Raw genomic sequence first — 27464 nt, 5'->3', positions numbered from 1 at the left:
ATATTCCTTTAACATCCCCCAGATGTTTCAGACTACAATTCCCATGAGACCCTGCAGGCATGCCAGTAGTTGGGATAATGGGTGTTGTAGTCCAAAACCTCTAGAGCGCACCAGGTTGGGAAAAGCTGTCTTACATGAATGAAGTGGGGCAGACAAATGGAAACTTTTCTCATACTGCCTCTTTAAGCGGCAAAGTGAGAGTTGGAGACATGGCCTCTTGGGCGGTCTTAGAGAGCCATCAAAATCCTCTACTTGGCCACGCTGTGGATCCAGCCCTGGAATCAATTGCATAATTTATTGCCCAGCAATGAAAGGGCAGGAGAGAGAGAGAGAGAAGAATACTCAGTAGCTCAATGCCATGACTTTTTCCCTCTGGATATATTTTTAGATATGGCTGTGGACTTAGTATAACTTACTAAGCACATGCTGCTGTCCGCAATCTCACACCAAGGATGGAGACAGGAGGAAAGGAATAAGGCTGGAATGGTACAGAGGAAACAAGAGAAATGAAAGTGTATTATTATATGTCCAATATTGCCAACTTCAGAAGGGGGAAGGGGGAGTGTGGGTGGGGGGAGGGCTTCCCTATTGCAATAACCTTGAGAACTTTTCAGTAAACATATGATGATGATTGATGATGAATATTGTTATTTTAATTCTAATATTATGGTATTTTCCCATACCTCTTTTTACAAGAACATTTGCCGGAAATATGAATGAAGAGAGGAAGAAGTGATGACACTGAGGTAAAGGAAACTCTGATTGAAAGGAAACTCATACGCCATATCCAGTTTAGAACTAACCACAGCTCTTACTATGCCTTGTGGCATACAGACTTAAGATTTTTATTCAGATAATAGCCTCCTTTCAGATACGAATTCTGCAATACTCTCATTCATTAATGATTTAAGCAAATCTTCCTAATTTGAAGAGATTTTTTTTCTGCTTTTGTCGTTTAGCCAGTAACGATTACTTTAATGCCTATTATATGTGGGGGTTTTGCTCTTCAAATGTCTTTCCATAAGTGACTTCAAGGATATCGGGAAAGGAAATATCACCATTCCAGTGGTAAGTGCTCCAATATTAATTACTTTAACTTAATATTGCAGTGTTATTTACAAGGGCTACAAAGTCTGAGGTGAAACCAGGTATCTCTGTGCAATATTATGGGTCTCATAAAGACTATCTCAATAAATAGACCCCACTAATTCAGTTGTACTGTGAAGATTTTCAGTTCTAATTCAAATTCAGCTCTTCCTTTAATCATTGGCCTCAAACGTTGGATTGCAGTAGATATACTGAATCTGAAATAATGGCTTGGTAATCCAATGAACCACATGCATCATCATTTCACCTCTGGAAACTAACAGTGCAAATGTGTACATGTCTTCCTGGAAGTAAACCCCATAAAGTTCAATGGGACTTTCTCCCAGGTAGGTAGGGGTGTGTGTGTGGGTTATACTGTAAGGCTGCAACTCAATGTGATTTAACTCTTAGTAGATATGTAGGATTGTACTAAAAGATTACACTCGATTTTGAAGATTTCTTATCAGTATTTTGAGGAAGTTCGCTAAAAATGCCATGCCATGGCTGAAGGCAACCTTGAGTGGCAGGTAAGGAGGCTGCCATTCAAAATAGGTTCAGCAACTTGTATAGCTCCTTTAGAATACTGGCTGGTACTAAACAAAGCCAGAGCGGATTCACAGCCCCACTGACAGCAGTGCCACCAGCCTCCACTAAACAGATATTATCCTTTCTTTACAGGAAGCTTCTTTCCATTGATTATAAAAGCTTACCTGGACAAGCTTTCCATTGAGAAGCTACCCGGGACAAGTTATTTTCATTGCTGGTTGATCATATATTTTTTTCAATTTACAGGTACAGAAAAATTCCAAAGGAAACAATATTGGGGCCTTCACTTGCTGTAGAAGCTATTTGCGAAAGACCGAAGAAGTGCAATGCTAGGAAGCAATGCGAATATTTTTCTGGTTTTTCCTGTTACTAATGAACAGAGTAGAAGCCAGAGATATTGATGTTGCAGGTAAGACATTGTGCTAGGCTGCTTCATGCTGCATTTCAAATACTCATTGTCTGAAGGCATGGGGATAGTTCGCATGATATGGCCAGCTTGTCATGAGTTATTTAACCCACGACGAGTTGCACCATGTTCCGGGCACGTGCAGCCACCATTTTGATGGTGATATGCGGATCATCCATACCTGATCATCGTGAGTTGTTTGAGGGTTAAACAAATTTTGCTTAACGCCTACTGTAAATTGTGGGCTTGTTGTGCAAACTGTGTGTTCAAAGGTGGCCTACATAAAACATTTAAAACTGGCCTTTTGGTAGTGGCAAGTTTTGATGTGGGGCATGATTTCCACATGGACAGGCCTTCAAATATGTGACTCCTCCATGGTCATCCTGCTTCATCCTGCATTATCCTCACATCTTTTATCCCTATTTGATGGGGGCAGCACTGTAGCTCACTGGTAGAACATACATTTTGCATACAAATGATCTCAGGTGCAGACCTGGCATCTTGAGGTAGAGTTCAGAAAGAATCCTGCCTGAAACTCTGGAGAAGAGCCGCTGTTGGTCAGTCTACACCACAAGGTTGGGGAATGCTGATCTACTCTCTTCTTTATGATTATTTATTTATAAGCAACATTTATATACTGATTCTCATTTGAAACAAACCCTGAAGTTTGGGTGGCCATATGGAAAGGAGGGCAGGACAATGGAATCAGTTACCTAGGGAGGTTGTGGCCTCTCCCACACTAGAGGCCTTCAAGAGGCAGCTGGACAAGCATCTGTCAGGGATGCTTTAGGGTGGATTCCTGCATTGAGCAGGGGGTTGGACTCGATGGCCTTGCAGGCCCCTTCCAACTCTGCTATTCTATGATTCTATTCTATGACTCCTGTTGTCGTGTTCCTCAGAAAACTCCTGCTTTCGATGGGAGACAAATGACGAGGCTTGCCAAGTAATCCGCAAAGTTTTTATTAAGCAACAAACGTCTCTTCTACCTGAAGGGAGTCTAACCTTTTGGAAATGTCTCCCTAGGCAAAACTATGCAAACTAAGCAAGACAATTGTCAGCTCAAGAAGAATAGGAAACCACTTCCCAAATGCCCGTAACTTCAGTGAGCCTGGTACGGAGGCAGGTTCTGGCCTAATCGAACCACCTTTCCCACGCTTTCCTTCCGTGCCATGCGTTTGAGCTTCTAGCGGATCCTAGCATCAGCTAGTTTGTTGGGATGCTCACCTCTGCTAGAAACCTCACTTCCCACTGAGTGTGTAGGATTTGGCCTTGAGGAGATAAGCTCTGGAGAGGGCTGACTCCCAGCTGGAAAATCGCCCATGAGAGCATCCTCCCCCACTGGTACAGGCTGGCTGGTGTCTGGCGCTGCGTCTTCTAGTTCTGAATCTGATTCTGATTGATTACCTGAAACATCTTATCCCAAGACAGAGGCAGCATGACTCCTGTATCTTTAACAGCTGTATAGAAAAGGGAATTTCAGCAGGTGTCATTTGCATGCATGCAGCAGCTGGTGAAATTCCATCACAGCAGTTAAAGCTCCAGCCGCCTTGCCCTCTTTTGTATCTGTTCAAGAGGGCAGGGCTCCTTCAGCTTGTTGTGATGAAGAGGGAATTTTACCAGGTGCTGCATGCATACAAATGACACCTGCTGAAATTCCCTTTTCTATGCAATGGTTAAAGATGCAGGAGCCCTGTCCTCCTTTCCATGTGGTCACTCTACCTGAAGCAGAAGAATAAATACACACACACATTTACACACTCAGTAATATCATGAGGTTGGTTTAAAGAAATCTGAAATACAGATATGATTTCAGTAAACACCTAAAACATGCCAGCGTTGAGGCCTGATGTACCTCAGAGGGAAGATCTTTCCACAGAGCAGGCTCCACTGCAGAGAAGGCCTATCTCCATGTTACTGCCAAACCGAAAGACTCTAATTTGTTACATTCATATCCTACCTTTCCTCCAAAGAGCTGAAGGCAGCATAAATGTTCCTCGTCGTGCTCCTCTCTATTTTATCCCTACAACAAGCCTGTGATGTAGATTAGGCTGAGAGTCAGTGACTGGCCCGAAGTTACCCAGTGAGTTTCATAGGCGAGTGGAGACTAGAACACAGATCTCCTGAGTCACAGTCCAACACTCTAACCACTACACCACAGTGCCTCTAAGACCAGTGGTCTTCGACTGGTCCAGACCCAAGACCCACCTCAGACTCCCAAACTGTACCATGAGTGCCACTTTTACAATTTCGCAATGGCCCAACATGACGGCAACAACTTTGCTGTGATCCGTCTGGATTGATTTCACCACCCACTTTTGGGTCGTGATACACCAGCTGAAGAAGACAACTGCTCTAAACAATACTGATATTGGTAAGTTCTTATCTCCCTATGTACCTGTCAAACAAAAGCTGGTTATCAGGGAGGGATAACCTAAACTCACATGATAATAGCGAGTTTTGATGGCTGATGAGTCTCAGCTGAGAGTCTGATCCCTCCTCAATTACAAGGCCTATATCTAACCTCACTTGCTTTACATGGAAGAATAAATGCATTGATCGTGGTTACTTTCTCATCTTTAATGGCATGAGTCTTTAAAATCTTTTTCAGGATGTCCCCACAAGCACACTGATATGAGGTATCGGGCCATTAGTGGCCAGAAATTTGCTGTATCGTGTGACTTACTAGCTGAAGACCCTGCCTCAATTTTCAACTCTTCTCGTCTGTATGAAAGCCAGGTGCAGTGGTACCAGCAATCAAGCAATGGAGGAGTCACAGAGCTTCTCCATAAGGCAACCACCAACCTCACACTTCAGGGGAATTTCCTTTGGTTTAATCCAATAACAGTTCAAGATTCTGGAACATATATCTGCATGAATAGGTTGGTTGCTGTTACAGAGAACCTAAAATACATTTTCACCCTAATGTTTTGAAAATCCTACAAAGTTTAATTCCTTTATCATGCTCACCATTATCTCTTCATTACCTAGGATGTTCATTTCTAGCGAAAGTCAAAAAGTTTTAAACCTCATTGATTTCAATGGGTGAATTTAAACAAACTTTTTTTTTAATTTATTTTAAAATTTTGACAAAAGAAAAGAGTGTGGCTACATAGATCGGAATATATCAGTTTCAATCCATACATATGAAGTGTGAAGTGTGTGTGTGCATGCATGCATGTGTGAAAATACAGGTTTCCAAGAGCTATATGTAAACTTCAACAAAAGCAGACCAAATATTCAAATAGGTACCCATTTTACAGGTGGTGTTTTACATCACCTGTTCAAATGTTGAAATTGTTGTAAGGGCTTCAATCCATTGCATTACAGGAGGTGAGCATTTATCCTTCCACTGTTGTAATATCAGTCTTTTCGCTGACAGAAGGGAATAGATAATCAATCAATGGGAAATTATTGTGCTTAATTTGGGCCGGATCATGTCTTTAGAAAGAATATATCCCATCCTTCTGCCCCCAAGGGTTTCTGAACGTAGTTCTATCCTATTAGATACTGTACAGTTATAAAATAAAACACGAACTCTGTCTACCGACTTCCATTCTAATTTTATTTATTTATTTATTTTATTACATTTATATACCGCTCCACAGCTGAAGCTCTCTGGGCGGTTTACAACAATTAAAAATAGTAAACATTAAAAGTATACAAAAATTTAAAAAATGTAAAAACAGTATAAAAACAACAGTATCCATTTAAAAACAACAATTCTGGGGTCCATTAAAAACAAACTTAACGTTGTTAAATGCTGTTAAAATGCCTGGGAGAAGAGAATTACATTTTACTTTTTTATTTTTAAATGATACATTCTTTGGATAATTTTCAAAATATTTCTATTTAAACAACATTTTATAAAGTATTAATATATATTATTATTTTATTTCTATAATGCCCTATAGATGTTCATCATCCAACATTCAGAATTTTTTAAACCTAAATGTCACATAATACAGCATCATTTCCTCACCATTACATGAATTACTCATTCCTTTGAAATGAGAGACAGTGCTAAATGCATAGGCTAGGATCGAAAGAGGTCTAGAGTGGCTTGGAAGGGTATTTCTGCTCCCGCAAAGGGAGATTTGCAGTTTCTATCAACATCCCCTCTCCATCTGCAGAGCCATGTGCCATGTCCCACACCATTTCCAAGGGGCTCTTAACCCTCCAGATCAGCTCTTTTGTGGGTTGCTGTGAGCTGCAATGTGGAGGAGGGATAGGAAAGCCCCACTCTACAAATGTAACATCACTAATTGATCTAGGATGCAGTGGTACATTATAACTGTAATGTCAATTTGAGAATATGAACAAGACATGTCAATTTTCAAAATATACCCTGCCCCTGTCTTGACAGCGGTGCTTTGGCGCCACGAGGTGCCTTGCACCCGCATCTGTTGCCCTTCCCGACATCTGCACAGGAAGGAAGGCAAGTGCTAATTTTCTGGCCCCGTGCCTCTGGAAAAGTAAAAAAAAAAAACCAAAAAAAAGGGGGTGAGGAGAAGAACAGGGCCATTCCTCCCCCCTTTTATTTTTTTTTAATAATCTGTATTTGTGGAGCTCCACAGTTACAGATAATAAAAACGGGGGGGGGGGGGGGAATGAGGCCGAAGAGGAGGATGTGACTGGGCGAACCACTTCTCCTCCCTCTGGCTGTCCATTCGTTCCCCCCCTTTTAAATTTTATAAACTGTATCTGCGGAGCTCTGCAGATACAATTAATCAAAACAAAAATGGGGTGGGGGGAAGGAACGAGGCAGCCAGAGGAGGATGCGAGAGGGACTGGGTGAACCACGTCTCCTCCCTCTGGCTGCCTGTTCCTCCCCACCCAACCCATTTCTTTTTATTTTTCTTATCTGTATCTGCGGAGCTCCACAGATATAGATAATAAAATTAAAAATAAAGGAGGGGGAGGCACGGCCCGTTCCTCTCCACCCTCCCGTTTTTATTTATTTTTTACTTTTCCAGAGGTGCGGGGCCACCCATGGTAACCAATCAGGGGCTGCCATAGGCTCTGCTGCCAAAATAGTTGGGGTAAGAGCCTGACTTTTTTGGAGCAGAGTTTCGAGGGTTTGCCCCCAGATGGCTTCGCAATGGCGACTGCGTCACTTGGCTGCGTCACTTGGGTGCCGCTACTGCAAAGCAACCCCAGGGCAACCCCTCCGTGTAGATGTGTTTTCCCCCTGCCTTCCCAGGATCTAAGCTTCTCTGGATAATTTCACCTGAGCTTTCTTTTCGTGTCCCACAGGGAGAAAAAATGGCCTTGTCTCAATATATTTATAGCTGTTCAAACAAAGGAAGTGGCTCATTGTTCAGGTGACATTGTGAGTAACAGATATCTACTTGTTGAACAAGGAGCATCTATTGCTTGCCCAGGGAAAAACTGCTACAGCAATCTTCAGCGCTCATCAGTGAAATGGTACAAGGTAAGAGTCATTATGTTGGGAGCAATAAACACAAAGGTACTTTATTTATTCAGTTCTATCAGAGTTGCATTCATATGCAATAAAAAATATCCGAGGTGGGGTGGAAAGACCTGCTTTCCCATAGTGTAATGGGTTGAAACTAACATTTTGAACTTTTCTACATGTGGCTGTTGATCACTGAATCAACTGTCAGTTTCGATGCAGTGGGTATGGGAGTTATTGGGTGGGTGGTGTGAGCAGCATGGAACTGAGAAAAGGAGGATTTCTCTTTATTCATGAACAGCTCTGCAGCTCTGCCTCTTCCATCTTTCTGAACCATTTTGTCTTAGGGGACAAGAAGGAAAGAGACAGAAGGAGGCCAACAAGGGGAGGAGGAGTGTCCGTCTTCCTCCCTCTGATTCCCCTGAGCCATTCCAGAAATCGGGACATGGGGGCATAAGAGAGAGGCTGATCCTGTGGTGTGGGGGAGGCAGAGGACGGATCAGGTCCCTCGATTCAGCCCTTGCTAGGTGCCAACTCCCTTTTTACAATCTTACGTAAGGTGTGCCGTTTTTTTCTTCTTTTCTTTCTCTCCCTTTAGAATGGAATAAAAGTAAGACTTCGAAAGGACATAAGACCCAGCCTGCAATTTAAGCACGATAAAATTGTGTTACATTCTGTCTACGCCAAAGATAATGGTACTTATATATGTGATTACATGATGATTGACAACAATACCCAGTGGAGAATGAGAACAGTAGTAGACGTAACAATCATCTGTAAGTCACTATACATTTGGCATTCTAAATGTTCTGATACAATGTTTATAGCCTGGCACTGATATAGTATAATACGTAACATAATATAATATGATATAATTTATTTATTATTTAATATCCTGCCTTTCCACTAAAAATAGTGCTCAGTTTGGTTTATATTACATCATAGGATTCCCATATACTGTCTCACTTCTATTTGTTTATTTTTAAGTTAAACATGTTCAAGTAGAATTTGTGAGGATTATTTCCCTCTGTCATTCAAGGCTCCATTAATCTAATTTATTTGGAAGTTACTGTGTGCACAGAATCCATTTTGGGACATATTGCACGCTTAGGAAAATGTGTACTAACCAAGATTCACCCATTACCATGTGTGGATGTGATATTAGTTGGTGTTCAGAAATTGTAGTTGAAAGTATCTTGTGGGTTCCGTTGAAAAGTTATGAGGGTTGTCTATACACGGGGAAAGTCCTGCGATGGCTGCGAATCTCTGCTGCATCAGTTCTATGATGCAGTGACAGATTCACAGCCATGGCAGGGCTTTCCCACAAAGCTGTGCTTTGAAGAAGTCGGGGACTTACCCTGACTTTTTTGGTGGGAGTGAGGCCAGTACGGCTCTTCCACCATCTGACCTCGCTTCAGGGCTGGGTCCTGGTGGAAGGCGACTGGTGATTGATCGCTTTTCACCCGGAAGAGGGTGGGGGCCTCCAGTACCCAGCTGACTGCTGGAAACCCTGCACTCCCTCCTTGGCATCAGGATTACCTGATGCCACCCTGGTAAGTAAAAATGTGGGGTTTTGAGGGAAGGCAGCACCAACTCAGCACTGTGAATACAGCCCCATTGCATGTGTATTTTCTGCAGCAGCGGGGAAATTCATAAAATGAACTGACTGGCATTAAAAACAGTAAACACAGAGGTGTTATGGGAACACGGGAGGCAGTAGCTACTGCAGCAGATATCAGTTAAGAGGAGAGTCCCACCAACCTGAGACAGGAATGAGTCTTACTTCTCATTCCCGTTTAAAAAAAGGATTAGAGTTCAGTGCTGGAAGACTTTACCCCAGGATTGGTGAAGCTCTTTCAGTTCAAGGGCTGAGTTTTGGAGAAGCTCTCAGAGGCTGTCTGTGATTTCTCATGGATTTCCACTTTTAAACAATAATAGTTTAACCTGGCCATAGATTCTACATTGGTCATTGGGAAGCACCGAATAGACTTCCCACTTTTGACTTCCCACTTTTCATATTGTAGCAAAAGACACGATGAATCCTCCAAAGGTTCTGGATCCCAGTGATGTGAGAACTCTGGAAGTAGAACCTGGTAAGCTGGTTACATTTTTAACTTGTTCTGCAATCTGGAAGATAATGGTTAGGATCCTATATTGCCCATGTGTTCCACTGCTAGCACAGTGGGGAGATGGCAGTCCTTAAGGCAACTGGAAACATGTAGAAATGCTCATTTCCAGATTGGGACAGATTAGTGGAGCTTGCTGGAGGAAGCTCTGCTGACCTGTACCAATCTGGACAGAAGCATTTCCGCTATTACTTTAGGAAGCACTAACTCCCCAATGCGCTAGTGGTGGGTTCTGCTGCAAGAAGTATTTGCTATGCGACATCTACAGGTTAAAGCCTTTCCACAGTTTGTCTACCCTCATTCACACTTGCCTTGACTAGGCTGAAAGTAGATCACAGAAGTCCCTTCGGATTGCCTGCTATTTTAAAACTTGATAACCAATATCAGCTGATAGTACTTGCATTGTTTGGTGAGCACAATGACAGCTCTTTGAAAGATAATACCCTTGGAAAAGTTACTCTAATCTATGGACTAGTTTGCACATTCATGTTCATCACTTGATGACTACAGCATTGTGATGACTTGCAAGTGTGATTGCGGCATTGCAGATCTATGAGCTCCATCAGACGGCTGTTTTATTGCATGCTTGTTACTGGACACTTACGGATTTTCACAGGTCCTTCTCACAATGTCATCTGCCTCCCATGCGCCTCTCACCCCTTCTAGCCTTCTTCGTGCCACAAAAAAACACCCCAGTAAATCCAACTTATTTTTAAAGACAGAAGTTTCTGCTACCTCCTGCTGTGTGCAGGAGAAGCGGCGGGATCCTAACTCCCCACTGAATGGCCCATGTGCAAGTTGTTTACTTCCTCTTTCAAAATAGGAAGTAATGAGGAACAAAAGCGTGGGAGGAGAGGCAATGGTAAGGAAATGCAATTTCTCCCATGTGATTTATTTATTTATTTATTTATTTATTTATTTATTTATTACATTTTTATACCGCCCAACAGCCGAAGCTCTCTGGGCGGTTCACAAAAATTAAAACCATAATAAAACAACCAGGGCTGGTGCTATCATAAAGGCCACTCAGGCGGCCGGCTAGAGCGCCAAGGTAAGGGGGGGCGCCAAACGCCGCACCCGGAAGCCACTCTCCCACAGCAGCTCTGAGAGGGCAGCTTCCGGGCACGCCGTTCTGAAGCTGCCCGCCCCAGCGTCCTGGCTTCGCTTTGGCTGGGTGGGCGCCGAAGGGAAGCCAGAACACTGGGGTAGGGGGGCGGGCGGTTTCGGAATGGCGCGCTCGGAAGTCGCTCTCCCAGAGCAGCTTCTGGCCAGGCGCACCATTCTGAAGCTGCCCGCCTGCCGGCCCCCCCACCCCAGTGTCCTGGCTATGCTTCGGCTGGGCTTCCACCCAGCCGAAGTAAAGCCACGCGCGCACGCCTGCCCCCCACCCCCCAGTGTCCTGGCTTTGCTTCGACTGGGTGGGCAAGATGGTGCCCTGTGCCCAGGTACGCTGGGGTGGGTGGGGGTGGGTGAAAGCAGCTCACCTGCCTAGGGCACAAAATAGTCTGGCACCGGCCCTGAAAACAACCAACAGGTTAAAAACACAAATACAATATACAATATAAAAAGCACAACCAGGATAAAACCACACAGCAAAAATTGATATAAGATTAAAATACAGAGTTAAAACAGTAAAATTTAAGTTAAAATTAAGTGTTAAAATACTGAGAGAATAAAAAGGTCTTCAGCTGGCGATGAAAGGAGTACAGTGTAGGCGCCAGGCGGATGACACTCTATGTGTGATCCAAGGTAAAAATGCAAAGTGCTGGTAGAACTTAACGGTGGTGGAAGTGCAACTGATGGGGCCTTCTCCATGGCTGATGGACTAGATTATGGAACTAGGTTCAAAAGGTCTTTTTGGTCCCTCTCTCCTGCTGCCCACTTAAGACATTTTTTAAAAAAATATTCTGGCAGGCATTTGACCTGCTGGATCAGAGACGTTTAGCAGAGTGACACTTTTGAAGTTGTTTGTAACTGCTGTTTTATTGTTTCTTTTGCTGCTTCCATTTTACGGTGATTTTATAGTTGTTTTAACCTGCTGTAAACTGCCGTCAACATTGGAATGGCAAGGTACGGAAGGGAACAGTATAATTTTCCTTCAATCAATCAATCAATCAATATTACAGTTAAAACTTTGATGTCACCCAGTGTTATCTCAAATGCAATGCTTTTCAAAAACGTTGTTTAACATGCTCAACTGCCAGTTATGAAGTGCTTTGTAATTAAGTGATCATCCCAGCATTTTCTAACTAGTCTAAAATACTTCCACATTCAGTTTTGGAAGACATGCCTATTGATTTTAATGTATATTTCCCTCCCCCTTTCCCCCTCTTTTCTCAGGGCAACTGCTTGAGCTTGAATGCAAAGCACAGTTTGGTTTTGAAATGAAAGCTTCCTCTTTGATGCAATGGTTCAGAAAAAACAGCAAAAGAAAACAACTGTTGCAGGAAAAATGGTAGGGAAAATATCCAACAGCAAGAAGAAACCTATTTTTAATGGCCTTAGTAACAAAAGAAAAAAAATAGGGTCAGAACAGTATTCTTATTTGATGTCTCCTATGACTTATTTGCCAGATTCCTCCTGAGACACATCATGGGCAATATCCCATGATGCCAGTGTACCTCTCTAGTTATTTCCCCCCAGCAGGGCATGCCACTAGTGCAACAGGAACCAGTGGTTCCTGGAATAACACTAGAAATGAGCAGAAATGCTTATTTCTGGATCAGACCACGTCAGCATGCTGATCTGCCTTGTTCCAGAAAGAAGCGTTCTCCTATTTTTCCACTTGTTTCAGAAAGTTCTAGTTCCTATGGTGCTATCAGAGGGTTCCACTGGTGCATGGACAGCTTAGGATGCTGCCCCATGAAAATGGAGGTGTCATTAGAAGGGATTGATGAAGGCTATTCCTCAGTTTCCTCTTCTCCAGTGTGAAGTCAAGATTTCTGTTTTCCTACTTCGGCCTTGATAATCTTTCCTGAGCTGTGAATCCTATTTAATTCTTTTGCATACAGAAGCAAAAACACTGACCTCAGAATTATAATGAGGTCCAGCAGAGACCAGCAAGAATTTCCTTTAAGAGAGCAGAATTGCTTGTGGTCTACTAAAGTTCTACAAATAAGTAATCTGCAAAGCCTATTTGATCAGAGACCATAGCAGGACAGTAGGGGAGGGAGGAAGACTGAACACACCTTGAACAATAATAGCCTTTCTCTGGTGCTGAGGACTGGATAAGGCCTGAGGGAAGGAGCTGGGTAAGAAGCTGGTGGGCCACATGGGGAACCCCATGGCCCAGATCTGGCCCACAGGCTGGAGGATCTTCACCCCTGATATCAAGAGCGTCAGGCTAGGGCTAAGCACAGTAGAGTCTTGAATTTGTCTTGATCTCTGAGCATAACCTATGTCATACAATAGAATGTTGTGGGGTTCAAATAGGAAGGGATCATGAATACCATCTTGAGATCCTTGGAGGATGGGTGAGCTAAACATGTAATAAACTAAATATGGTGGCTCCTACATGATCTCCTTGGCCAAACTCCAGGGTAATGACTCTCTTGTGTAAACCTGAGTTCCATGTGGATGGTGGCTATGCTTCTTCTTCTTAGGGTGGCTTCTCCTATCAGAGGTTAGTTATCATTACAGCTATTTTTGTTTTTGACACCGCTGCTCTAAATAATTGTATACAACTACAGCTATACCATTGCCTTAAGTTCTTTAGCCATGTTGTTCATCTTCTTCCCACTGATTTCCCCCCTTCAATTTCCCCTTGTCTAATCAGTTGGAGAATGGTGTATTTTTCTCTTCGAATAATATGACCAAGATATTGCATTTTTCTTCTTTTGATGGTATTTATTCATTCTGTTGGTGGCTATGCAGCTGCCCCTATACTTGTCACTGTGTGTCACCACCATTGTGGAAATCAGGGCAGCCAGCTATACACCATAAAACATATTTGTTGGTGGGCATCAAGGACTTCTGTAAATGTCCAAGAATGAATGCTGTCAATGGATGACAGAAGCATTATTTTGTTTAGGGTTCATCCAAAGGGGCTAGAAGGCCAAATCTTCAGTCACATTTTCAAGCTGACGAAAGTAACTGAAGAGGATTTAAGCAGCCACTTCATCTGCCTGGCTCAAAACTCTATTGGAAACTCTACAGGCATGTTCAAGCTTAGGAGAACAAATAAAGGTAAGCCCAGCAAAACGTGATTTGTTTTATTAGGATAACATCTCTGATGTGCTAGCTCTCATTAAAACTGCCCTTCACTTCTCTGAACATTGTCTTTAAATATGAAGCCTATTGCATTGTGAAATGTGAAGCTCTGGGACTCTTAGCCTCAATGAGGTGTTATTTCCTTTCCAGGAAAGACGTTTAGCAGCTCTTTCTTTTCATGCCCTACTTTAGCAAACACCTGCCCTCTTATGAACACTGGAAGAGCCCTGGTGGGCAAGTCCAGCATTCTGCTTCCTGGAGTAGATAGCTAGATACCTCTGAGAAGCTTACAAATGGAGCTTAGTCTGTCTCCCATATTCCCTGACCCCAAGGGCTTTACATTTAGGGCTTTACAGGTAAGAACAATATCCTTGAATTGGGCTCAGAAACAAAGAAGAAGCCAGTGGTGTTACTGGATCTATACACATCACTGTCTGCTGAATTTTGCACTAGCCATAGTTTCCGTCATCTAAATGAGAGGTGGTCAAGGCATGGAACACTGTATCCACCAAGTTGACTGAGATTGTCCCAGGCCCTTGAATAAGACTACCTCCTCTTTCTGTCACAAAGTTCTGCTTTCCACAATGATCTATATTCCAATTTACTTTAGGGTGAAAACACATGGCAGTATCTAGTGGTGCACTTATGCTCCCACTGAGTCCTTTCCGTGTTGCTGATTCCACTCCACAAACAGTGGGTTCCGCCAATTCCATTGCAAAAGTGAAACCCACCACTTACGCAAGGGAGATTTAGGGCTGCCTAGAGGAAGACCCAAAACAAACAGAAGCACTTGTTTCTGGAAGGAAGTGCGCTCCACTGACCTGTTTCCTTTTGGAAATGATGTTGTTGCAAATTCTGGGGTTGCCCTCAGAAGCACTGAATTGCCATTGCACAAGTGGTGGGCAATGCTTGTGCAACAGAATCAGTGTGACGCAGGAGACTCGGGGGTGTGTGTGTAAGTGCCCTGTTGGTTAGTATGCAATCCCACCGCCCCCAAGGGGGCAGTACTGCCCACTTTGGGAACCACTGCACTAAGCCATGGTTAGGCCTCTAACCCTTTTGCAGTAAAAGGTTAGTTAGGGTGACCAACTGTCAGGATTTCCCTGGATTTGTCCTGGTTTTTGTTCTTTCCATGGTGTCAGGGGGGATTTTCTATAATTTTCAATAATGTCCTGGAATGACACACCTTCCCCTTTAAGGCTGCCATTAGCATGGCAGGAGGGAATGACATGCTTTCTTGAGGCACATCATTCCCCCACCCCGAGCTCCAATTGAGGTCTTAAAGGGGAAAGTGGGTCATTCGTGGACGTTATAGAAAAGGACCCAATTGGAGTGGATGGTGGTGGTGCAGAATGAAATCCTTTCCCCTCCTCCACTCCAATCGGGTTCTTTAAGGTGGCAGGGGAATAACGTACTTTCTGCAGGACTCAGAAAGCTGCTTCCCCCCCACACACACACACTAGGTGTCCTCTCTTTTGGTTTCCCAAATATGGTCACCCTAGGTTAGTGAACGTGTTTAAACCTTTGTTATGTAGCCACCTTGTTTAGGAATGGTTCACACTAAGCCATAATGTTTTGCTCAAAATGCTTAACTACTGTTGCTTAGCGTGTCGTCTCAGCAGGGTCTATGTGTGATTCACATAGAATCACATATTCTATGTGAATATATTCTCATATTCTCTGCTCTGAAAACAAATTTGTAAGAAAATGTGTGTTCAACTTTAAACCTATTCCATTGTTCTTTGGAAAGTATATTTATATTCAGCTTTTGTGTTTAATTTAGTTGTTGTTGTTGTTGTTGTTATTATTATTATTATTATTATTATTATTATTATTATTATTATTATTATTGTATAATACTTTTATACTGCTTAATATACTGAAATCCCTTAGCAGTTTCCATGAAAAATACAATATAATAATATAAAAACAAGGTAAATATTTAAGAAACGTTACAACAAAGTAACAATAAAAGAGGGCAGTAAAATAATCCATTACAAGTCAGAGAAAGCCAGTGTGAACAAATATGTTTTCAAGAGGCATTTAAAACTTGCCATCATTTCTGCCTCTAAAACCACACAAGGGAGAGTGTTCCAAAGAGCAGGTGCCACCACTGAGAAGGCTCGCTTCCATGCCATTAGCTAATAACATCCCACTGCTCATGAAGTGACCAGAAAGGCCTCCTCAGAAGATCTCAGGGGTCAATTGGGCATATACAGGAAAGGTAGTCACCTTCTGATCCTTGTCCAGATATTTTAAGAGATGGCAGTTTAATGATATCTTTTAGCTTCTCATCAATTTTGCATTATGTTTGATTTTTGATTTTTTTTTAAAAAAAAGCAATGCTTTTCCTTCTACTTTTAGCTGTGCCTTTCTTGGTCACTTTGTCTTGTACCGTTATAATTTTATTTGGAGTCATTTCGGGAGGTGTGCTGATTTATTGGCGCTGGATTGAGCTAGTGTTGTTTTATCGGAATTATCTGGCCAGCGCTGAAACTCTATATGGTAAGAACTTTTGAGTTACAAACTTCTTATGTTTTATAGCATCTTTGCTCATCAGTTATCATTTGGTGAATGGTTATTTATTTATTTGTTTGTTTATTTATCATGCTTATATCCCACATTTCCTCAAAGGACCTCAAAGGGGTGCACAAAGAACCTCACATTTTATGCTCACAGCAACTCAGTAAGCCTTACAGAGTAAGGGTTGTGACTGCCCAAAGGGAACAAAATACCTTACACACAAATATCTGTAATGCTCTCTTCACTATATTTATGACATTTCCTCAGAGTAGTATGGCAGAGTGCAGCCTTCCCCAACCTGGTGCCCTCCCGATGTTTTGGACTACTACTCTCATCAGTCCCAGCCAGTACGTGCAATGGAAAGGGATGATGGGAGTTGTAGTGCAAAGCATCGGGAGGATACCAGGTTGATGAAGGGTGGTATAGTGGCTATAGCAGCCTTCCCAAACCATTGCCATTGCCCTCCAGATGTGTTGGACTGCAACCTCCATCGTTCCCAGTTGGCATGGCCATTGGGAGTTGTAGTTCAACCTCTAACACTTGAAGAGCACCGGGTTGGGGGTGTCTGGCCAAGAGTATTGGACTAGGACCTGGAAGCTCAGCACAGAAGAAAATTGCCAAATGATAAGAAAATTGCTAAATTGTAAATGATCCAGGGGAATTTTTTGAGGGGACGAATGATAATTAGGCCACTGCTATCATCTTCTGACTCAACCATGGTGAGAAGTGGCAGAGTGGAAAAAGGGGGAAAGAAGTCCTACAGTATGAGTTCTACATTTTCAGTATGAGTCCGGCAGCATGAACGTCATGCTCAAGCATAGCTAATTAAAAGAAAATACCAGAATGATCCAATATCATTCTGGTATCATGATCCAGAGGCAGTTGTGTGGGCTTCCCATGGCCATCTGGTTCACCTCTGTGCAAACAGAATGCTGGAATAGATAATGTTTGGGTCCAATTGAGCATGGCTCTTTGGTTCTTTTGGATCAGAGAAATCTTAGGAGATGTTATTATAAGAAGACCTATTTATCCTAGCACAGAGAAAGCTGGCAGAAGAGACAACTGTGCTCAAGCAGAAGGTAGCTGAATAAAAACAAACTCAGGAAATGTTATTTATTTATTTATTTATTTATTACTTTTATATACCGCCCCACAGCCAAAGCTCTCTGGGCGGTTTACAACAGTTAAAAATGGTAAACATTAAAAAGTATACAAAATTTTAAAAACCATCAGAAACATAAAAATAACAGTATAAAAACAACAGTATCCATTTAAAAACAACAAGTTGTTGAACAACAACAAGTTGTTTTCAACAAGTTAGTTGAAAAGCCAGAAGGTTTCTAAGAAAACTGAAACTTGGAAGAACAGTTAAGGGTCAGAACTAGACGTCATCACACAGGAGGAAATCGTGTTTGCTTACCAACGCTTCTCCACCCACGCTTTGTGCACGTGGCCCATTCAGTGGGCCATTTTGATCGTGCTGCTTCTCCTGCACACAGCAGGAGATAGCAACAACTTCCATCTTTAAAAATAAGTCAGACTTACTAGGGTGGTTTTTTTTGTCATATGAAGAAGGCTAGAAGGGGCGGGAGGCGCGCAGGAGGTAGACGTCATCGTGAGAGGGACCCGCAAAAATCTGTGAGTGCCCAGTAAAGAATGTGCAATAAAACACTTGTCTGATGGAGCTTCTACACCAAGCAGGATAAAACACTTTGAAAATGGTTTGAAGATTGTAACTGGAGTGTGTCCTGGGCTCCAACAGTTGTCAATGCTGTTAAAAACGGTTTTAAAGCAGTAGCGTAGATCCTACCAAGATCTCTCTCTATACATTTATTTTAAACATTTTTAACCCACCTTCATGCATTAAGACAAAGTTCATGGCAGCTGGTCTTTATAAGAGAAATGTATGGTAGATTTTAAGATGCTGACTTTTAATAGGTCACGAGAATACAGTATTAAATTCGTTTATTTTTATCTCCAGACTCAGAGATCATAATCTTTAGGACAATCTAACAAGGTTGGTGATAACCAATCGGTTGCACAAGCACCTTTCTTTTGTTCTGCTCTTACCAGGATTTGCAGGTTTCTGATACAATACAAAAACTTGATTTTGTTCTGACTTTATACTGTTAGTTTTACCCTACCCAGTGCCTGTTTACCCTACCCTGTGCTTGTTTGCATTCTCTTCCCCTCCTTATTGTTTTATTATGATTTTATTAGAATGTAAGCCTATGCGGCAGGGTCTCGCTATTTACTGTTTTACTCTTTACAGCACCATGTACATTGATGGTGCTATATAAATAAATAAATAAATAAATAATAATAATAATAATAATAATAATAATAATAATAATAACTTACAAAGCCAGTTTGCTGGAGATGGAAATGGCATGAGTATGTACAGCATGACCAGTGATCTGTTTTAAAAACACGCCCCTTGTATTCCATTCTTTTACAATATGTGTATGCCACCCGATAACAGTATTCTCTTGATGGCTTACAGCTATGAGGGGTCCGAGGGTCATTTTGCCCATGTAATTCCCGCCTCCTGCCATGTGGTTGTGGCCAAATAAAGTTGGTGGTAGACACTGTAATTTGGCAGCAAACTACTATGGAGTGGTAATTAAGTAAAATTTGGAATGTCCAAAGCTAATTTTTTACCACTACAAAAAAGCACATCAAAAGTACCCAGCAGATCTAAAAATTCAGTGGATTAAACATGAATAGATGTAAAAGAAAAGAAAAGGGGGGGGGGTTCACTTGTCTGTAGACAAATGTTTGCATCCTCCTCTCTGTTCAAGGAAGCTAGTGTGGCATTTTTAGCTTCACAGCAGACCTCTTAGGAACATTAGGTTGAAAGAATTGTTTGTGGCCACCCATAGCCATAGCAGCATCACATACCAGCAAGAATGTGAATGTAAGATGCCCTTATCGGACCCAAACGTTCTGTCTGCAGCAACACAGTGGAGATCGATCTAGAACTATGATCAGGGTACGGTCCTTGTAGGTTAAAATCACCTCTCCGCTATCCAAAATACTCTCTAGAACTGTAGTAAGATCATGCATGGATGGTCCAGTATATTTGCAAAAGTGTTGTGCTTAAACGGGTTTCAGAGCCTAACTATGCAATCTTTCCCCGTCTACACAGAAAGCAAGTTCCACTGAGCTCAGTGGGGCTTTTTCTGAGTCCCTGGAAAGTGGGTACAGGATCCTGAACCCATTTACTTAGGTGTAAGCCCCATTGAACTCAATGGAACTTGCTTCTGGGTAAATCTGTGTAGGATAGTGCTTCACACAGTGCATCAGTTAAGGTTGCATGGACCATTTCTACAAGCTTACATAGTAGCCACTTCCATGTTTGAAATGGCATGATTTCTACACAGGTCACAACTTAGGAGGATTATTATATGTGTGCAAATTGCTACCTATGCATGTGCTGGGAAGTTGTGTCTTGCCGCTGTTTCCCAGCATTTGTGCACCATGCAGGCACATACACTTACACACATGTGTGCCACAATCCTACACTCCATTCTAAATATGGGAACAATTCTGTTTCCTGCAAGGAAACAACTTCCTTGTCAAAATGTATTATTATGTGACAGTAGCTCTTGGTGGGGCAATAAAGCAGCAGTTAAATCCTCTTTGCTCTTCTGGATTGCATGTCTTGTCTTGTAGTGGCCTCTACTGGTAAAATGAAGAATGACTAGTTTTTGAAGGACTTTTAGAAACCATTCATATTCATTTCTGCTGTACCTCCTTGGTTGCAGGACAGCTATCCTGCAACCAAGGAGGATTCCTGCACTGAGCAGGGGATTGAACTTGGTGGATTTATAGGCCCCTTCCAACTCTACTCCTCTATGATTCTCTCTGCCCTCCAGGGGTGGTGTGCCATAGTGGATTGAGTGTTGGATTGGGACAGGCTGAAATCCCCACCAAGCCATTAAGATCTCTGAGTTGTCTTGAGCCAATCACTATCGCTCAGCCTGGCCTTCCTCGCAGGATCATTGTGAGGATGAAATGGGGTCAAGGACATGCATATTCCATCTAGAGCTGTTCTGAAGCATTTGTTTGGAACTTCTTCACCGTTGGGGAGGGGGGAGAGGAGGCTTTAGGTAGAAGAAAATGGGAAAAGAAAATAGGTAAGAGGCAGGTAAAATTTCAAATTTTCAGGGGGTGGACAGCTTATCAATAAAGGCAAAGCTGGAAACATCTTGTGTGTATGTGTGTGTTCCATTCTTTTAGCATATTTTTTCCATGCGGCTTCAAGTGGTTTGGAGCAGCTGTAGGCAGTTGCCAGCAGGGTTGCCATGTACCCCTCCAAATATCTTGATTAGAATGACACTATGAATGAATGGGTGTTATTTTAAAGGGTTTTTTTCTTCTAAAAAAGAAGACACCACAGCTAGATAATTTTAGACTCCATAATTAATGATCCTTTGGGGGCCACCTTGAGATGGCTTCAGTTATGAAGCCCACAACTAACATCTCTCTTCACCAATCATCCTGCATTCACCATTCTATGCTTTACAACTGCTTCTAGTCAAAAATTCAACAAGTGAAACTTTTAACCAATGGAAAAGCTTTTCCTGTTGATTTCCCCCCTCCCCCCGCCATGCAGACATTGGCAAACCTTTCCAACTGCACAAGACCTTCTTCTACGAAACAGATAAAGAAAGCCTCTCCTTATGATTCTTGTCAGAAAAATAAACTTGCATCCTTAGCAGCTCCTAGAGGTTACTTGCTTACAACTAAGTCAAAAAACAAATAGAATCTCAAAATTATAATTTTAATTAAAGCTGTAATCCTAAACATACTTACTTGGATGTGAATCATATTTTAATCACTGTTAGATACTTCTGAAGAAATATATGCAGGACAGGAGTGTTTATGTGAAACGTCTTGGAAGGTTTACTATGTGAGACAGACCATGATGGCTCAGAATTTACTTCTGTATCGCCCACCCATTTTGTTTCCTGGTTTTGTGTTGCCAGAGCCTCCAAGGTTTTCGGATGGCATTAGTGCAGGATGAAGAATGACCTCTTACTTTCACAGCCTCTTCTTTTATTTTTAGATTCAAAGGAATTTGATGCCTTTGTGTCCTACGCAAAACCAGATTCACCTGAAGCAGATCAAGCGCTATACAATGAGGAGCAATTTGCCTTGGAGTTTCTCCCACAGGTTCTAGAAAATGAATATGGATATAAGCTATGTCTCTCTGAACGGGATATCCTTCCAGGAGGAGGTAACAACTTGCACCATAATAGCCAATGTAAAAAAAAAGAAAAACGGAAAAACTTTTAGTCCTGTGTTGATAGGAAAAGTGATCATACCAGTCCTGTGTTGGGGTCAAATATAACCCATGGCCATACAAATGAAATACTCAGTTGAAGTTTTTAAACATGACACTATTGCAAATCATCCTCATGGTTTACTTGTATCCTGTTTTCCCCTCTATAAGTCACCGGGGTTGACAGTGCCCCACAATGTAAACTACAAAACCATACACAAATGGTATGTGGGCTATAACTGACCCATAGTTTTGTTAAACAAGCCTCCCAAACCCCTCTATTGTGCCCTTAAGACCCATATAACATATATCCAGCCCTCTGGGGTTCCTACAATGGTCAGGCTGCATTTCCCCCTGACTGTGACTGTTTGTTGGTTTCCTGGCTTTTGCACATCTCCCCATTCTAAAAGGTTAGGATGCCTCTCCTAAAACTGGCATTTTTTATATTTTGCCCCCTGTCCTTTTTGCCTCCCAGCTTGTCCTGCACTGCAATGTGGCCCCTGGGAGTGTTTCTAAAATTGAATTTGGCCCCCAGGAAGTAAGAGGTTTGACATTCCTGTCCTTGAATAATCAAATACAAATCTCACAAAACAACAGGGGCACGTGGCACATGGCACATGGCACATTCCAGAATTCTGGAATAGCTGTCATCTACCAGAAGCTGTTAATTAGGGGAGTGTCTTCATGGCGTCACTCCTCCTCCTTCAGAGTAAAACTCCATGGTATCACTGCTGCAGGGTGGGGGCGAGAAATCTCCATGGCAGCAGGGAGCGTGGGCTTTCCAGTGGCCTGCTCCCTGCCCCTCTTCCTATCAGTGGTCACCATCCACCCCAGAATGCCCCCAGCTTAATGCCGAAGCAAGGTCACAGGCTGGAAGGACTGTGGTGACCTCGCTTCAAAGGAAAAAGTCAGGGTACATCCCCAACTTTTTAAATACGCAGCTTCAGAGAAAAGTCGAAGCTGGTAGCTGCGAGTTGGTGGATGTGCCGTATAACCGGGGCAAATAAGTCATATAGACACCTCCTAGGATTCTAATATTCACCACCAAGTACCAGGTATAAGACTACATACAGAGAGGAGGCTATTGTTTTTATCTTATTTTAGTCACGTATTCACATTTGGAGTTTTTGTATATACTGACCTGGGATCTATGTGTGGATGAAGGCACAGTTTAAAATAAAAAGAAATAAATAAGTAAAAATCTGTTCATGATCATGGTTTCTTTCCCCAGCATACACTGATGACATTGTAACCGCTGTCAAAAAGAGCAGACGGGCAATAATGATTTTAAGCCCAAGCTATTTCAAAAACTCACTGGCCCTCTTTGAACTCAAAGCTGCAGTCAACACTATGCTGGAAGATAAGACAATAAAACTCATCCTAATTCAGTTTGAGCCATTCCAGGAGCCACAGTCGTTGCCTCATAAGGTGAAGAAAGCGCTCAAGATTTTGCCCAGGATTACTTGGAAATCAGCTACCTCTCCCGCTGCCAATAAGCCGTTTTGGAAGAAATTGCGGTATTACATGCCAGTGAAACATAGCAAAGGAGCTCAGGGCGAGTGGCTTTCATTTCCTCCCTGCCCCTGCAGGTTGCAGAGCAGGAATGACAGAAAAGCCACTGGTGAGCGGAGAAGCTGAACTGTGAAATGGAGCAACGTCTAGGAAATGGAGCGACATCAGGGGACGAGCCGTCGCTCAATCACAGCGCACACCTTTTGCACAGAGAAGCCTCTCTCCAGCTCTGAATGGGATGGGGCTTGAAAAGTCCTAATCCTGAGCCTTCAGAGCTATTGACAGTTTGAGTATTGCTTGGCTTACAGAAGCCTCATTACGTGAAAAATTTGGTTTTCTTTCATTCGATAACAATAGTGTGAAAATAGTCTTATTGAAGCAGCATTTTGTAAGATGTGAAGCTGCTGAATGCAATTGTGCTATGTCCCGTCCTTGTATTGTAACTATTTAATAATGATGGTAATACCACTAGTTGGAGTAAACATTGGATAAATAAAGGTTTGACTACAATCCTTTTCATCGATATTCGAATGTGATTGCCGTTTCTGACTTAAACTTACGTCCGAACTAAACCTCAAGAAAACGTAACTTAGGGTGCAATTTGATATGCAATTACCTGGGAGCAAATGACTTTTGCATGTAGGATTGCACTCTCAGACATTTATAGTTTCGGGGTTAGAAGTTTACATGACCTCGTGGCCAAAGCAGACTTTGGGCTAAACTGCACCTGCAGCCCTTTCGCTCCAGAAGAGAGATGTTTCTGAATGTTCCCGCTTCCGCGATCACCACACACAACTGATCTTTCCCGCAATTACAGGCGTGCCATTGCGGGAGAACTTGTGCCCTGTTATGGTACTCCTGCATGTGCATCGGTAGAAGAAGGCGTGGCTAGGCAGATGGCTATAGGGCAGAGATTTTTTTTAATGGTTCCTGAGGGGTGTGCAGGAGCACAGATGCACAGCAATATGTAGGGACGATATGAACTCTGTCGAATCTGCACTCCTGTGCAGAGATATATTTGTATTTTAAAAAAGCGACCAAAGACGCTTGGCATTGAAACACGCCGATACCCATCCAAAACATGTGGCAGAAATGGCAGACAGGTCAACTCTCACACACCTCCAATACCCATGCACACGCCCCTCACAGCTGATTGGCTGTTCGCTGAGCCTGGAACTCACAGCGAATAGCAATGACCTTGCAAATGGGGGGAGGCACACTGCAAATGTTCTTCAGAATGGACATGAGAGAGCCAGAAAAACCACGACAGAGGTGAAGCCGAGATCACTGCGGGAGCAAGTGAATGTCATGTGCTCCATAACAGATGACTCTGATACAATCTTGTAATAAATGGCTGGTGTAGCCTTCCCTATATTTTAAATCTGTGTCTAGCAACCATATATGTGTTTACAATTTTACTCTAGAGTAGACACAGGGCCTCCAATCCAGATCTTCAAAGCCCCCCCCCCAAATGCTATGGCTACAATCTGGATCTGGCCCCCTGAACCAGCTCTAGAGCAAAAATAGCTACTTGGCACAGGTTTAAAGTAATATCTATTTTGGCCCTAACACTCAAACATGCAAAGTTAGTTCCACTAAAATCAAAGGGACTAGAGAAGGAGTGCAAAAAGGGCACCTCCTGACCTCCAGGAAAAATACACTAGGAATGGAATCTATGAGCTTTTCCTAGAACATCCTAGGAGTGACCTTGGAGCCTCCTAGGAACCAGTGCTTGAAGGCACCTGCTTGCTTCCTAGGACATTCTAAGGACAGAGCTCCTGTGATAGGAACCATAGAGTCTCTTCCTAGAGTAATTGTTTCTTCTTCTTTTCTGAAAAAAATTCTAGGCAACAGAATGCGGGATGTGAGGATCCTCAGCAAGATAGTGGATTAGAGAAAGGAGAAGACTGGGAGTCAAGATTCTTGGATGACTGGGTGGTTTGAGAATTGTGACTTCTGGGAGGAGTGTTGGTTTTACCTGGTATGCGTGTGTGAAACTTGTTTGTTGTATGTGAATGTGTGTGTGTGTGTGTGTGTGTGCATGCGTGCGTGCCCCCACCCCAGTGGACACCCAATGTGGCCCATGTGGGGCTGAAAATGTACACCTCATACTAGAATCAGATGTTTTGTACAACGGCTAATTCTGGACACCTTTTTAACTGCTGGCCAAATGACGGCCATAGAGCTCCTTAGCATCTGGCATTACGATTTGTTATGATATTGATTATCATGGGGGAGAACCAGAATATTTCTATGATTCTCTCAACAAATGTATAAACCAATTGGTCAAAAATGTCATAGAGAGGCCAAGCCTCAAAACAGAGATACAGAAAACATCAGAGAGCCATGAGATGGCTGTCTGAAAGGTCCAGCAAATAGGCATGTGCTCCGCTCCGATTAGGAGCGGAGAAGCAGTAGCGGATTGGCCTGCTCCGCCTTACCCAGAGGCGGAGTAGAAGCGGACCGTGGACCCCTAGAAGCAAGGCGAAGAGAAGCGGCCATTTTTCGGAGCTCCTAGTTCAGGCGGAGCGCTCCGATCGCCATCTTGAAACATTTCGCCCATAGGATTGCATTGCGGAAAACAATCGGGGATAACTGGGTTGATTTTTAAGCTATCGTTCAGAAAATTCTTGTGCACAGAGAGCCGTGGATGGGGGTCATTTTGAGACTACTCTCACCTCTCTGTGTCGTGCAGGTCGCGTGCTAGAATTTTTTAAAAATCGGGTCAACAAACGGACAGCGCGGGTCAAACGGCGGTTTTCGCCCATAGGATTGCATTGAGGAAAACAATCGGGGATAACTGGGTTGATTTTTAAGCTATCGTTCTGAAAATTCTTGTGCACAGAGAGTCGTGGATGGGGGTCATTTTGAGACTACTCTCACCTCTCTGCATGGTGCGGGTCGCGCGCTAGAATTTTTTAAAAAATCGGCGGGAAAAATACCTTTTTCAAAGGGCTGAGGGGCAGAGTCAGCTCCCGGTCATGATCACATGATCCCAAAGTTAGAGGAGGGCATAGGCAAAACGGGTAACTTGGGATTCTGGGAAACTTCTCTTTCTTAATCTGAACGGACTTTTCCCAGTGTTTTTTTAACACAGTAGCCCCACCAAATGCACAAACACAACCTGAAATCATATACTAAGCCAAGAATAAGAGATAGAAACACAGCACTGCTACCCACCCTAACTTTGGGGAACAACTGAAAAGATGTGGTGCAAGGGGATGAGCTCCCCTAGGGCATCTCATCGTGGACGTGCCCCCACTCTCTCCTGCACTGGAAGGCCATCAGAGCCTTCCAAAGAGAGTAAAACGGTGGAGCAATGCCTATCATGAGTTGAAGTGAGCGTTTACTTCTTAGTGGTGGAGCGATGCCTATTATGAGTTAAAGTGGGCGTTTACTTCTTAGAGCTCTCGTGGTGAAGCAATGGCTTTCTTGAGCTGAACTGGCAGCTGCTTCCCTCTCCCCCGGGCATGTCCCCCTATTGCTGGTAAAAGACAGATATAGCCTTTTTTAAAAAGTTCTTCTTGCTGTTTATTCAGCAACACTGCTGCTTTTAATTCCACCCCTCCTTCATTTATTTATTTGTTTATTTATTCCATTTTATTTGCATTACTGGCTTATCCTTGGCTCACTTCCTTATGCCCCCAGAAATGCCAGCTGCATGCCTGCCTGCCTTCCCTCCCTCCTCCCCTGCCCACCTCGTAGGGATGTTGTGTGTGTGTGGCTTTGACTCAGGGGAGAAGTCCTTCCTGCGCTCACTTGGAGTTTTGGAAGTTCCAAATTTTGCAGGTTTTAGCCCCGCCAAAAAACAGGGGAAGATGGGACTGCCTTGAGTCTCGGCGTGCATATGTATCCCTGGATAAGCTTTCATGGTTGTGAGTTTGAGGGGTTTTTTTAACGTGCAAAATTGACGGAGCTATGGAAAGGGGTGTTGGATTTTCATAAATTCCCCAAAAATCAGGGGATGATGGGATTTGCTTGAAACTCGGCATGCGTGTGGACACATGGATAAGCTGTCCTGGTGGCAAGTTTGAGGTTTCTAAATTGACGGTGCTATGGAAAGGGGTGTGAATGGGGTGCCCGATTTTCAAAAATTCCCCAAAAATCAGGGGATGATGGGATTGCCTTGAAACTTGGCATCCATGGGGACACATGGATAAGCTATCATGATGCCAAGTTTGAGGTTTCTAACATGCAAATTGACGGAGCTATCGAAAGGGGTGTGAATGGGGTGCCCGATTTTCAAAAATTTCCCAAAAATCAGGGGATGATGGGATTGCTTTGAAACTTGGCGTGCGTGTGTATACCCCCATGAGGTGTCATGGTGCCAAATTTGAGGTTTCTAACTTGTACAGA

The 27464-nt window shown here is 43.0% G+C and overlaps 1 protein-coding gene across 1 annotated transcript; it reads left to right on the top strand.

The window, feature by feature from the left end:
* Nucleotides 1–941: 941 nt before the first annotated feature.
* On the top strand, nt 942–23234 carry IL18RAP (interleukin 18 receptor accessory protein). The gene is made up of 11 exons (XM_063127669.1): nt 942–1068; nt 1879–2041; nt 4647–4917; nt 7292–7469; nt 8050–8227; nt 9476–9544; nt 11918–12032; nt 13608–13762; nt 16151–16291; nt 21381–21551; nt 22828–23234. The coding sequence occupies exons 2-11, from the start codon at nt 1972–1974 to the stop codon at nt 23232–23234; spliced, it is 1755 nt and encodes a 584-aa protein (XP_062983739.1). The 5' UTR covers nt 942–1068; nt 1879–1971.
* Nucleotides 23235–27464: the final 4230 nt, after the last annotated feature.

The sequence above is a fragment of the Elgaria multicarinata genome, chromosome 5 (genome assembly GCF_023053635.1).
Source record: "Elgaria multicarinata webbii isolate HBS135686 ecotype San Diego chromosome 5, rElgMul1.1.pri, whole genome shotgun sequence".
Taxonomy (NCBI): domain Eukaryota; kingdom Metazoa; phylum Chordata; class Lepidosauria; order Squamata; family Anguidae; genus Elgaria; species Elgaria multicarinata.
The sequence above is the reverse complement of the archived record's forward strand: the minus strand, read 5'-3'. Positions and strand labels throughout refer to the sequence as shown.

Bases quoted from the DNA above. Each gene is read 5' to 3' on its own strand.
- IL18RAP (XM_063127669.1), top strand. From the start codon at position 1,972: ATGCGAATATTTTTCTGGTTTTTCCTGTTACTAATGAACAGAGTAGAA. The intron at 2,042-4,646 runs GTAAGACATTGT...AATCTTTTTCAG, and splicing joins CAGAGATATTGATGTTGCAG to GATGTCCCCACAAGCACACT. The intron at 13,763-16,150 runs GTAAGCCCAGCA...TTCTACTTTTAG, and splicing joins GCTTAGGAGAACAAATAAAG to CTGTGCCTTTCTTGGTCACT.